This window comes from Tenrec ecaudatus, chromosome X (assembly GCF_050624435.1).
Source record: "Tenrec ecaudatus isolate mTenEca1 chromosome X, mTenEca1.hap1, whole genome shotgun sequence".
NCBI lineage: Eukaryota > Metazoa > Chordata > Mammalia > Afrosoricida > Tenrecidae > Tenrec > Tenrec ecaudatus.
In genome coordinates, this window is record NC_134548.1 from 109,479,559 (window position 1) to 109,493,056 (window position 13,498).

The 13,498-nt window shown below is 41.7% G+C and overlaps 1 protein-coding gene across 1 annotated transcript in view; it reads left to right on the plus strand.

Annotated features, from left to right (window-relative positions):
* Positions 1-13,498, plus strand: part of CENPI (centromere protein I) — a 96,684-nt gene that overhangs the window by 13,280 nt on the left and 69,906 nt on the right. The window contains exons 6-7 of the mRNA XM_075538601.1: positions 3,028-3,076; positions 3,368-3,414. Of these exons, the coding sequence (XP_075394716.1) occupies positions 3,028-3,076; positions 3,368-3,414 (96 nt within the window). The remainder of the gene's footprint in view (positions 1-3,027; positions 3,077-3,367; positions 3,415-13,498) is intronic.

Genomic DNA, 13,498 nt, shown 5'->3' on the forward strand with positions numbered 1-13,498 from the left:
AAAATCATCAATATCAGCTAACATCACACGCCTCACCAAAGAGCAGCAGTTTTAGCCATCACATTCAAGCTCACTGTCATCGAGTAGATTCTGACTTATTAGTTACTCTATAGTAGAGTGTAGAACTGCCCTTGTGGTTTCCTTAGGCCTCATATTTCTCCCAAGGTATCTCAATAGCGGTGAGTTAATTTTTTGATCAAATATAGTAGACTAATTTTTAATCATTTTATTGGCTTGTTGCACAACGTGTATCACAATCCATGCATACATCCCATTGTGTCAAGCACATGTGTACATTTGTTGTCATCATCATTCTCAAAATATTTGCTTTCTATTGGAGCCCTTGATATAAGCTCCTCATTTTTCTCCTCCCTACCGGTTCCCTCCTCCTTCATGAGCCCTTGATAATTTACAAGTCATTAATTTTTCATATCTTACACTGTCTAACGTCTACCTTCAACCACTTTTCTGTTGTCCATCCTCCAGAGAAGGGTTTTATGTAGATACTTGTGATCAGTTCCCCCTTTCTACTCCACCTTCGCTCCACCCTCCTGATATCACCACTCTCACTACTGGTCCTGAGGGGTTCTTCTGCCCTGCATCCCCCTTGTTTCCATTTCCCATCTGTACCAGTGTACATCCTCCTTAAGAAGTAGAGGAAAGCTGTATGTTTCATCATTGCTACACTGCACCCTGACCGGCTCATTTTCTCCCGCGACACTTCTATAAGGGGATGTCCAGTTGCCCACAAGTGGCCTTTGGGTCCCCACTCTGCACTCCTTCTCATTTACAATGATGTGCTTTTTGTTCTTTGATGCTTGATATCTGATCCCTTTGACTCCTTGTGATCACACAGGCTGGTGTGCTTCTTGTATGTGGGCTTTGATGCTTCTGTGCTAGATGGCCGCTTGTTTACCTTCAAGCCTTAGAGACCCCAGACGCGATATCTTTTGATAGCCAGGCACCATCAGCTTTCTTCACCACATTTGTTTATGCATACATTTGTCTTCAGTGATCTTATCGGGAAGGTGAGCATTATGGGATGCCAATTTAATAGAACAAAGTTTTCTTGCATTGGCGAAGTACTTGAGTGGAGACCCAATATCCATCTGCTACCTTTGTACTAAAACTATAAATATATGCACATTGATTTATTTCCTTGGCATCATAAATAAATATATTTACATATGCACATGTCTATATTTAGATCTCCATAAATGCCCTTTACCTCCTAGTTCTTTCCTCTATTTCCTTTGACTTTCCTCTTGTCCCACTATCATGCTCAGCCTTCATTTTGGTTTCAGCATTTCCTCTCAGTTATATTACCCTTGCTCAAGCCCTACCAGGCCTCCTACACCCTCCTCGCCACCGATTTTGAATCACTTGTTGTTCCCTTATCCCTGAGTTTGTTAATACCACTTCCTTCACCACCACCATCACCACTCCCCCTCTCCCCTTGTCCCCCCTTAACAGCCCCGTTGTTTTCTCCTCCAGATTGTTTATCCAGGTATGCTCCCTTCTTGATTCACTCCATTTTGGGGGTTTCAGGTCATGCTGTTTCCCCACCATGGGACCCCAGAAATGTCCTCTGTCGCAGTCTGCTCCAGTAAGGGGACAGTGTGGCATGCGCTGTTGTCATTTGCCCAGTCCTCTCTGTGTCCCATTAGCTCCCAGCCAGGATGTCATCCTCTGCGCATTGCGTGCCAGCATAGGGCCCAGTCTGGCTCTCTGTTCCTCCCTCCTGGCCTGCCTCCATGCGGGTATGGCATGCTGGCCCCTCTCCCCAAGTAGACTTAATATTTAAGTTGACAATTTTGTGTGGCCTGTGAATGATGCTACAAAAATTCAAATGGCTGTTGGCAGAAAAACGTTCCCCACCTCTACTTTATAGAGTCCCTGTGAGTCAGAATTGATTTCAGGGGTATAGAATCTAGAATAAGAAGACCTCAACAAATGGACACTTTGAAATTGCATAGGATATTATAGTAGTAGTATATCAGTCAGTAATTTAATTAACAAGTTTATGGAGTGAGTGATACTTGCCAAACTGGAGACTAAGTGGTTAAGTAAATTACAGTATGTCTAAACACCTTAATTTTAAGCATCTTCAAAGACTTTGAATTCTGGGTGGGGGCAGTAACGTGTATGAAAATTCCCCTTGGAGATTGGTAGGGCTGTCCGTAACCAGAATTTCAGAATCTTGAGACATCTAACTGTCCAAATAGGGCTGCTAACCAGAAGGTCAGCAGTTTAAAACTACCAGCAGCTCCTCAGGAGAAAGATGAGGCTCCCTGCTCCCATGCAGATTTACAGCTTGGAAAACTCACAGGGGTGGTTATCCCCTACCCTAAAGGGTCACTAAGAGTCCAAATTAACTTGATGGTAGTTTTTTTTCCTTCGTGTGTATGCTTCCCTTAATGCTCCTTTTGCCTTAAACATTTCACTGGAAGCTTTTACAGCTCCTAAAACAGTCCATATATCAATTGTATTTTGTACATATGTTGGTATTATTTTCTAGATATATACTTTCTGTTTGAACCTTGGTATCAGTTCCTCTTTTTCCCCTTCCCTCCTCCCTCCCCCCCTTGTGACCCCTTGATAAATTATAAATCATTATTGTTTTCATTTCTTATACTGACCGCTATCTCACTTCACCCACGCTTCTGTTGTTCATCCCTTGGGGTGGGGGGGCGGTTGCGAGGGAACTACTGTAAACCTTTACAGGAGTAGAACGCCTCATCTTTTCCCGTGGAATACCAAACTACTGACCTATCAAATTTCAGCCCAGTGTATAACCACTAACCCCCCACCGCCCCCCCCAGGGTTCCTGGCTCCATGACAGTGGGATTTTTGTAGTATGGAAAAGGGAAACTTTCTAAAAATTTGCTCAGGGAAGTTCTGAAGCCTTTTTACTTAGTGTAGAATTGTGATTTGAGGAAAATATGTTTTTACTCTGTTCAAGCTATATTGCCATTTCTCTTTGTAATGCTGAAGTTATTTTGTTGTTGTTTTTTTGTATTTTAACAGTGCCCTTATGTCTGCCACTTGCTGTATTTACTAACAAAAAAAGAAAATGGTGAGTGTTTTCATTTTAGTTATATTGTATTTACTTTGTGGAATTAGCATCTGCCTTAGCCTTTGTAAAGTTAAGCTAACTGACCATTAGTTATTTGTTAGGCCTTGCTTTATGGAAGTTACTTTTTAATATTTTTAAGAGCATCTGCTTAATGGCCTAACTGAACAGAGCATCTGTAATCTTGTTTTGTTGTAAGGGGCAGAAAATGAACTACAGGGTGGTTAGCTGTAGTCAGTTGGTTTTTTCCATTCTGAACTAAAGTATGGTATCCTTTCTCTTTGCCTTTTCTAGTCAAACCATTTCGCATACGAAAACTGCTTGCCATTCAGGCCAAGATGGTGAGTACAAAAAGACTGTGTGCCAGGGACTGAGCTTGACTTTGGGAATATAAATGTAACCGGCTCTCATTCTCATCATAGAACTTACTGTCTAGGAACTTGGCCCACAGAATAAGAAATCAAACTCTGACTCAAGGTCAGAGAGGAGTGGTGATACCTGAGGAAAATGTTAAAGGAAAAATAGGATTTCATTGGGGAAGAAGGGAGAGGACACTCCAGGAGATGGAAGCAGCCTGTGCAGAGATATAGCAGATGGCAAACAGCAAAACTGATCTTTAGGGAACTAGTTGGGTATGACTGCACCAGTAATTGCCAGCAAGTGGTCGGGCAAGAGAGAGAAGAGAGAGACAGCTCAATTGATCGATCTAGGAAGGCTTTGAAAGATACTCTCTTCTGGATACCTAAACTTCAAAATAGTATTCTCTGTTTTATATTCTCAAAATACCTGTTTTGGGGGGGTGGTTTTTTTTCCGGTATACCTGTCGTCTTTACAGCTCTCTTGTGTGGACTTTTACGTTGTAGTAGTTCATACCCATGCCTAACTGAAACCTACAAAAAGACATTCACATGTAGGGACAAGTACAAACAGAACAGTCCCACTGCCCTGGTATGAGATTTCTTCTTAACCATTTTGTGGGGTGTATGCTGTCCTTGGGTGATCTCTCTAAATGGCTGCATGCTGATGCATTGTGGCCTGGTGGTGCTTCCGGATAAGCTTGGACTTCTGAGAGTCAGTGGTTCAAACCCACCAGCTGCTCCGTGGGAGAGAGTTGAGGCTGTCTGCTCCCATGAAGATTTTAGCTTTGGCAACCCTATTTAGGGTCGATATGAGTCAGAAATGACGCAATTGTGGTGGGTTTGGTTTGCTTGCAATATTGCTTTTGCCACTGTTTCTTGCGTGTATTTTCCCCTGGGTATTTGATAGACACTTCACACCTGGCAGATCCCAAACTGAACTCATAAACTTTTTTTTCACTCCAATGGCTTTTCTTGTGCATTGTTTCTTTATTTTTGGTGAAACATCGACACTGGAAACCTAGGAGTCACTCTAAAGTCTTCTCCAGTTGGCTCCCAGATATTCTCTTCGCATTTCCTGAAAATATTACACAAATTAATTTTTATGTTCTACCTCTCCACTCAGGAGAAAGATGGGGCTTTCCACTCCTTTAAAAGTTAACAGTCTCAGAAACCCACAGGGCCAGTTCCACCCTGTCCTGTGGGGTCCCTATGAGTTGGCATCAAATCGATGGCAGAGAGTTGCATTGACCTCTCCATTGCATGTCAGGAACTCTTTGCTCTGCTAGTCTTCTCAGTGGTATTACCAGCTTCCTCACCTTCCATATCCATCCGCTACTATATCTTGTCTGTTATAAAAAACAAAACAAACCCAATGCCATCGAGTCAGTTCTGCCTCATGGCTAACCCTATAGGACGGTGTAAAACTATCACTGTGGGTCTCCTAGATTGTAACTCTTTATGGCAGCAGACAGCCACATCTTTCTCCCGAGGCACGGCTGGTGGTTTTGAACTGCTGACTTTATAGTTAGCAGCCCGACGTGTAACCACTATCCTACCAGGGCTCCTCGTCTGTCTATTATGTATCCTAAATATGACACCAATTCCTCATTCTTTATTCTCCCTGGCCCTACTTTAGTCCAGAATCATCATCCTCATTTGGTTTACTGCAACCACCCCCATCTGAGGTCTCTACTGTTCTACAATGTCTTTGTAGTGGTCACTTCACGTGAGTTACTGTTCTCAAGTTCAAAGATGAGTACCTTTGTATGGAACAGTAGGTGCTCCATAGTCTTTAGAGTTCTAGTTTATCACCCTCCCTGTACAATCTGGTACCTCTCCCTTTCTCTCCTCCCATTTCTAAGGCTTCAGCTATGACTCAGAATCACCCAGGGGGCTTTTGTATTGCAATTTGATGAACCTAAATCCCAGTGTTTCTGATACACTACTATGTTAATGTCTTTTGAAACTATTGACAGTGACAGGAAAAATAGAAAGACCACCCCATCAAACACCACCCAGAAAAAAAACATGGCAGTTTTGGTTCAGTTTTGGCTCTCACATTTCACTGTAATTTAGTTAAAAGAAATTTACCCTTTTCAAGTATGTATTCAGTAGTGGGTTCTTGGTATACTTCCAAAATTGTCTAACCATCACCACTATCCCATTCCTGACCATTTTCATCACTCCTTTTGAAAATCTGTGTCTGCTTAAAGTTACTCCCCAGTCCCCAATCTCATTCCCTCAAACCCTAAATCTACTATCGAGTTGATTCCAACATACAGTGACCTATGAAGGAGAACGCCGAAAAGCTGGAATTTTTTTTCAAAGCTATGTATTCAAAAAATTTTTTAACAAAATATCCTTATGACCTTCAACATACTCTCCATTACACTTAGTGCAGTTGTCAAATCTGCCATTCCATTCTTGGAAACATTTTTCAAACTCATCTATTTGGATGGCTGACAGCACCTCCCTTGTTTTTTTCTTCACCTCGTCTAAGTCGTCAAATCACTGCCATCTCATGTCCTTCATTCATGGAAACGAAAAACTGTCACATGGAGTGAGGTCAGGTGCATGGGACAAGAGAGACATGCTGATTTTTGCCCAAAACTGGCACACTGAGATGGCTTACGTGAGTGGGTGCATTGTGATGCTGGCAAAAGCAGTACCCCTCCCTGCCCGAGTCAGCCAGAAATCAGGCCTTCTGTGTCACACACTATTACGGAATCTTTTCAGAACCACTAAATAGAAGGCTTGATTAAGAGTCTCACCTGGTGGAATGAACTCCAAATGCACTATCCCCCTCACATCAAAAAACAAATGAGCATCATTTTGATCTTTGATTTTGCTTGACAAGCTTATTTGGGCAAGGCGAAGATGGCATCTTCCACTGGCTTGATTTATGTAATGCCATGTCTTATTAACAGTAATGACCTTGGGGACAAAAGTCTGGGTTGCTTAAGGGCTGGCTGTTCTTTCAAAGCACGACATGTTTCCACTCGAAGCTCTTTTTCCCAATCAGCCAGAACCTAAAACGTAAATTTCACAATGACCCCGCTCATTCCCAAATCTTTGGTTAAAATTTGCTGAACCGAGCTCCAAGGTAGTCCAGATAACTTCTTCATCTCTTCAATGGTCTGTTGTTGATCTTTGAGCACAAGCATGAGTTTTGTTGACATTTTAGTCTGCTAATTGACGGACGTCCAGAACAAGGTTTGTCATCAATTGACGTTTCACATTTTTTTAAACAAGAAAAGCACTTGTATACTTCAGTTTTTCTCAAAGCACTGTCCTTGTCATTTGTGTTCAATATCAAAGCAGTTTATGCATCATTTTTCCCAAGTAGGAAACAAGATTTCATAGCTGCATGCTGGTTTCTTAAATCAGCCATCGCAAAAAACAACGTTTGAGTACAACAACTCTTACAAAAAAATTCACTGTGACCAGAGCGAACCTTCTCAGGTGACACCACTGGGTGCACTAACTCAGAGCAAGTTGCTGGATGTGTGCACGTACTACAAAAGCTCTGCCCAGCAGGACATTTTCCTTGTTTTATTAATTTTTTGGGGGGGTGCGCTCTCATATATACGATTTTTGGGATTAAAAATACTTGGAGAGGCTGATGGTTTGAACCTCCAGTCTTGTAGGTAGCAGTCCAAAGCATATCTGACATCACCACCAGGAGCCCTAGGAACTTATTAATCTACTTATTGTCTCTGTGCAAATGCCTATTCAATATAATTCATATTTCATCATATAATATCTACTTTTTGTGTCTGACTCATCTTATTGAGCATAATGCTTTCAGAGTGTATCCACGCCATAGCGCGTATTAGAACTTCATTTCTCCTTATGAAATAATATTTCTTGGAACTGTAAATGTATATAAAGCATCTATCCATTCATTAATTTTATCTTTTATCAGTCTAGTGAGTCTTTTTCTATTTTGTTGATTGTTTCTTTTGGTTTTCTGTTTCATATATTTCTGTTCTGATATGTCTTCTGGTAGCTTTGGTTTTCTTTTACTCGTTTCAAGTCATTCACTTAGGTATATATATATTTGTCTTTTTACCTTTATTTTTTTGGTTGTTGGTAAACTTTTTTTAATCGTTTTATTAGGAGCTCATACAACTTATTACAATCCATACATGCATCAATTGTATAAAGCACATTTTTACATTCTTTGCCCTCTTCATTCTCAAAACATTTGCTCTCCATTTAAGCCCCTGGCATCAGCTCCTCGTGTTTCCTCTCCCTGCCCATTCCCCCTCCCTCATGAACCCTTGATATTTATAAATTATTATTTTGTCATATCTTGCCATGTCCGACGTCTCTCTTCACCCATTTTTCTGTTGTCTGTCCCCCAAGCAGGAGGTCACATGTAGATCCTTGTAATCGGTTCCACTTTCCAACCCACCCTCCCTCTACGTTCCCAGTATCACCAATCACACCACTGGTCCTGAAGGGATCAACCACCCTGGATTCCTTGCGTTTCTGGTTCTGATTTGTACCAGTGTACATCTTCTGGTCTAGCCAGATTTGCAAGGTAGAGTTGGGATCATGATAGTGGGGGGAAGGGGGAAGAAGCATTTAGGAACTAGAGGATAGTTGTATTTTTCATCGTTGCTACATCGCACAATGTATGGCTCGTCTCCTTCCTCCCCGAGACCCCTCTGCAAGGTGATCTCCAGTGGCCTACTAATGGGCTTTGGCTCTCCACTCTGCACTTCCCCCTTCATTCACTATGGTAAGATTTTTTTTTTGTTCTGATGATGCCTGATACCTGATCCCTTCAACACCTTGTGATCGCACAGGCTGGTGTGCTTCTTCCATGTGGGCTTTGTTGCTTCTGAGCTAGATGGCCACTCGTTTACCTTCAAACCTTTAAGACCCCAGACGCTATATATTTTGATAGCCGGGCATCATCAGCTTTCTTTGCCGCCTTTGCTTATGCACCCATTTTGTCTTCAGCGATCATATCATGGAGGTGAGCACACAATGATATGTTTTTTTTGTTCTGTGATGCCTGATAACTGATCCCTTTGGCACCTTGTGATCACACAGGCTGGTGTGCTTCTTCCATGTGGACTTTGTTGCTTCTGAGCTAGATGGCCACTTGTTTGCCTTTAAGACCCCAGACGCTATATCTAAGGAGAAAACAACGGGACCAACAGTTCTGGGAGGACATGGGAGAGGGGGAGGTGGGGGGAAAGGAAGTGGTGTTAATAAACCCAGGGACAAGGTAACAACAAGTGATCCAAATTGGTGGTGAGGATGGTGTGGGAGGCCTGGTAGTGCATGATCAAGGGTAATGAAACCAAGATGAACTGCTGAAACCATGGTGGGGACAGAGCATGATAGTGGGACAGGAGGAAAGTCAAGGGAAATAGAGGAACGAGCTGGGAGGCAAAGGGCATTTATAGAGGTCTAGATAAAGACTTGTATATATGCAAATATATTTATATATGAGGATGGGAAAATAGATTTATGTGCATTTATTTATAGGTTTAGTATTAAGGTAGCAGAAGGACATTGGGCCTCCACTCAAGTACTCACTCAATGCAAGAATACTTTCTTCTATTAAATTGGCATTCTATGATGCTCACCTTCCCGACACAACCGCTGAAGACAAAGTGGGTGAATAAGCAAATACGGTTAAGAAAGCTGATGGTGCCCAGCTATCAAAAGATAAATATTTTCTTTTAAAAAGCCTCATTGTCATTGATTTGATTTTGATTTATAGCAACCCTATACAGTAGAGTAGAACTGCCCCTATGGGTCTTTGAGGCTGTATATTTTTATTGGAGTAAAAAGCCTCCACTTTCTCCCACAGTGTGGCTGGTGGACTTGAACTGCTGATGTTGTAGCTAGCAACCCAATACATAACCCACTATACCACAAGGCTTCCTTTTTTCATATGGGAATCTGTTATTGTGAATTTCCCTCTAAGCATTTCTTTGCTGTGCCCAAAAGGTTTTGATGTTTCCCTTTGCATTTTTTTACTTGAGTTTAAGAATTTCAGTTCACTTGATTTCTTCTATGACCTTGTAGGGTTTTTTTTTCTTTTGTAGTGTGTTATTTAGTTTTCATTAATTTTTTTCTTGTTCACTTGTAGCTTATGGTCAGAGGAGCTTTCTATAATTTCAGTCTTTTAAAGTTTGTTGAGACTTGTTTTGTTGTTTAGCATACAGTCCATTCTGGAAAATTATCAATGTGCAATGGAGAAAAATTTCTTTCTATAATGATTATGTGAGTGTCCTATTTATGTCCATTAGGTCAAATGACATGGTTTTATTTAACTCCTGCATGCCCCAGCGGTTCTTGTGTTTAGATGTTCTCTCTAGAATTGCAGGTGGTGTGTTGAAGCCCTCAACTATTATTTTGGAGTTATCCATTTCCCCTTGTGTCTTGTAACAGAATTTGATTTAAAGCATGTTTTAGCTGATATCAGGAAGGCCATCCTTGCTACTTTTTGTTTATTGGTATATATATTTTAAAATTCATTTTATTTTCAGCTTGTGTCCTTACATGTAAGATGTGTTTCTTATAGGCTGCAAAACAATGGATCATGGGTGCATTTTTTATCTATTCTGCTCTGAGCTTTTGCTGTGGGAAAATTAGACCATTTCCACTTAAGATTACTTCTAAAAATGAAGTATCAATTTCATTCATTTTTCTAGTTGATTTTTAGGGTGTGGTGGGGCAGTGTGATAAGCATTGGACTTCAAACCACAAGGTCACTCGTTCAAACCTACAAGCCTCTCCTTGGGAGACTGAAGAAGCTGTCTGTTCTTAAAAAGATTTATAGTCTGAAAAACCCACAGGGCCAGTTCTATACTTCCCTGTAGGGTCACTTGATGACTATGAGTTTAGGTTTTTGTATGTCTTTTTTTTCTCTGTTTTTTTTAATCGTTTTATGGGGGACTGGTACAACTCTTATCACAGTCCATACATAGATCCATTGTATCAAGCACATTTGTATATTTGTTGCCATCATCATTCTCAAAACATTTGATTTCTACTTAAGCTCTTGATATCAGCTCCTCATTTCCCCCTCCCTCATGAACCCTGTATAATTTATAAATTATTATTTTGTCATATGTTACACTGTCCTACTTCGCCCTTCACCCATTTTTCTGTTGTCTGTCCCCCAGGGAGGAGGTTATATGTAGATCCTTGTAATCACTTCCCCCTTTCTACTCCACCCTCCCTGTATCGCTACTCTCCCCTCTGATCCTGAAGGGACCATCTGTCTTGGCTTCCCTGTGTTTCCAGTTCCTATCTACCAGTGTACATCCTCTGGTCTAGCCAGATTTGTATGGTAGAATTGGGATCATGATAGTAGGGAGTTGGGGGGGGGGCTGGTGTAGGAAGCATTTAGGAACTAGAGGAAAGTTGTATGTTTCATCATTGCTGCAGTGCACCCCTACTGCCTCGTCTCCTCCCCAAAACCCTTCTGTAAGTGGATGTCCAATTGACTACAAATGGGCTTGTGGTCTCTACCCTGCGCTCCCCCTTATTTACAATGATATGATTTTTTGTTCTTTGTGAATTCTTCCATCTGTGTAGGATTTCTTTTAGGTCTTGAGTAGGTTTACTTTGCCAACCTTAACGATAAACACATGTGGGGTTAACTAAAGGGCGGAGAGATAAATGGCTCGGTGAAGCTCGCCTTTCTAGCTCTTGGGTCTCTTGCTTTGTGATGGTCGCACCAGGGTGCAGCTGCCTTAGCAGTTCCCTGCTTCAGCTGGCAAGACTTGACTTCCTATTAGACATCCCCAAGGAGAAGCCAAATGGACCTACCCTTATGCAGCCCTGGGTGCTGCAGCACCCGTGTGGAGACCCCTGCCAGCACTGAGATGCTTACATGTTCACTGACTCAGCTTTCCTCCTGCAGTCAGCATCATTCTGCCTCTTTTGTGAGATGGAGTAGGACCTTGTGTATTGGTGTTAGACATGTGGGTTAATGGGTTAATGTTGCACTTGTGGGCTTGGGCAGCACTGGGTTGGGATGTTTTCTTGATGCGCACTTAACCTTTATATAAAACTCTCTCTTGTACATGAGTTTCTGTGGACTTGTCTCTTTAAAGAAGTCCCCAGACTGACAGGTGTTTTCTGAGTACCTACAGCAAACACTGCAGTAAACCACATTCACTGTAGTAACATCTGAAACTGACAACATTTAACATACCCAAAACACAAGCATTATATAGCATTACCATGCTAAAACAATTCTGGGTTTACTCCTCCCTCCACCTTTTCTTTTGGGCATTTTTCACTGATGTAGTTGTAAATCCTATATCAGCTAGGTTTAATTTGTATGTATTTCTCGTGCACTACATGTTGCCTTGCTTGTAGAGCTGCACTATTGACCTTTTACCCTGATGATATCATATAGTTTTATATTACCCATAGTGTTACATTTTAAAATTTATTTTAAGAAAATCATTTTATTGGGGCCTCTTACACTTTTTTAAATCATTTTATTGGGGGCTTGTACAACCCTGACAACAACCCCTACATACATCCATTGTGTCAAGCACATTTGTACATGTTGCCATCATCATTTTCTTTCTACTTGAGCCCTTGGTGTCAGCTCCTCATTTTTCCCACCCTCTCCCTTCCTCCTTCACGATCCCTTAATAATTTATACAACAAAAAATTTTCATGTCTTACACTGACTGATGTCTGCCTCCATCTACTTTTCTGTGGTCTGTCCCCCTGGGAGGGGACTATTTATGTCAGTCATTATAATCAGTTTCCCCTTTTTCCCCCAACCTTCCCCTTTCCCTCCTGATAGCGCTACTCTTATTATGGGCCCTGAGGGGTTTATCTGTCCTGGCTTCCCTGTGTTGCCAGCTTTCATATGTACCCATATACATGCTCTCATCTAGCCAGACTTGTAAGGTCCAATTGGGGTCATGGTAGTGGGGTCGGTGGGGGGAGGGAAAGAAGCATTAAAGAACTAAAGGAAAGATGTATGTTTCATCAGTGCTATACTGCCCCCTGACTGGCTCATCTCTTCCTTGTGATCCTTCTGTAAAGGGGATGTCCAATTGTCTACAGATGGGCTTTGGGTCTCTACTCTGCACTCCTCCCTCATTCACATTGATAAGACTTTTTGTTCTGGGTCTTTGATGCCTGATAACTGATCCTTTCAGCACCTCATGATCACACAGGCTGGTGTGCTTCATCCATGTGGGCTTGGTTGCTTCTCAGTTAGATGGCCGCTTGCTTACCTTCAAGCCTTTAAGACCCCAGACACTATATCTTTTGATAGCCAGCCACCATCAACTTTCTTCACCACATTTGCTTATGCACCCATCTTGTCTTCAGTGATTGTGTTGGGAAGGTGAGCATCACAGAATGCTGGATTGTTAGAACAAAGTGTTCTTGTGTTAAGGGAGTACTTGAGGCATGGTTCAGTGTCCTTCTGCTACCTTAATACTAAACCTATAAATATATGCACATAGATCTATTTCCCCATCCTCACATATAAATATATTTACATATGTATATGCCTTATGTAAACCTTTATGAATGTCCTTTGCCTCCTAGTTCTTTACTCTATTTTCTTTTACTTTCCTCTTGTCCCACTATCATGTTCGGCCTTCATTTCCGTTTCAGTGATTCCTTTCCGCAACATTGCCCTTGACCAAGCCTCCCCAGGTATCTTTTCCCTTCCTGGACATCACTGATTACTGATTGTTTCGATCACTGATTGTTCCCTTGTTCCTGGGTTGGTTACCACTGCCCTGCTTTTCCCCCTCCTTCCTCTCTCCCATGTCCCACCAGAACTGTCGGTCCATTGTTTTCTTACCCGGATTGTTTGTCCCACCTATTTTATCTAGATAAACATGCAGAGACGATAATAAGCACAAAAACAAGACAGAGCAAAACAAAGCAACAAAAACAACTTAAAAAAAACCCCAAAACCAAAGACCAGGAAAAAAAGCCTATAAATAGTTCCTGTTCTGTGTTTTGATCTTTAGGAGTCTTCTTTTCCGGTGGAGTCTGATGGGGTGCCATGCACTGGCCCCACATTCTTTTTTTGTTATACCCTGGG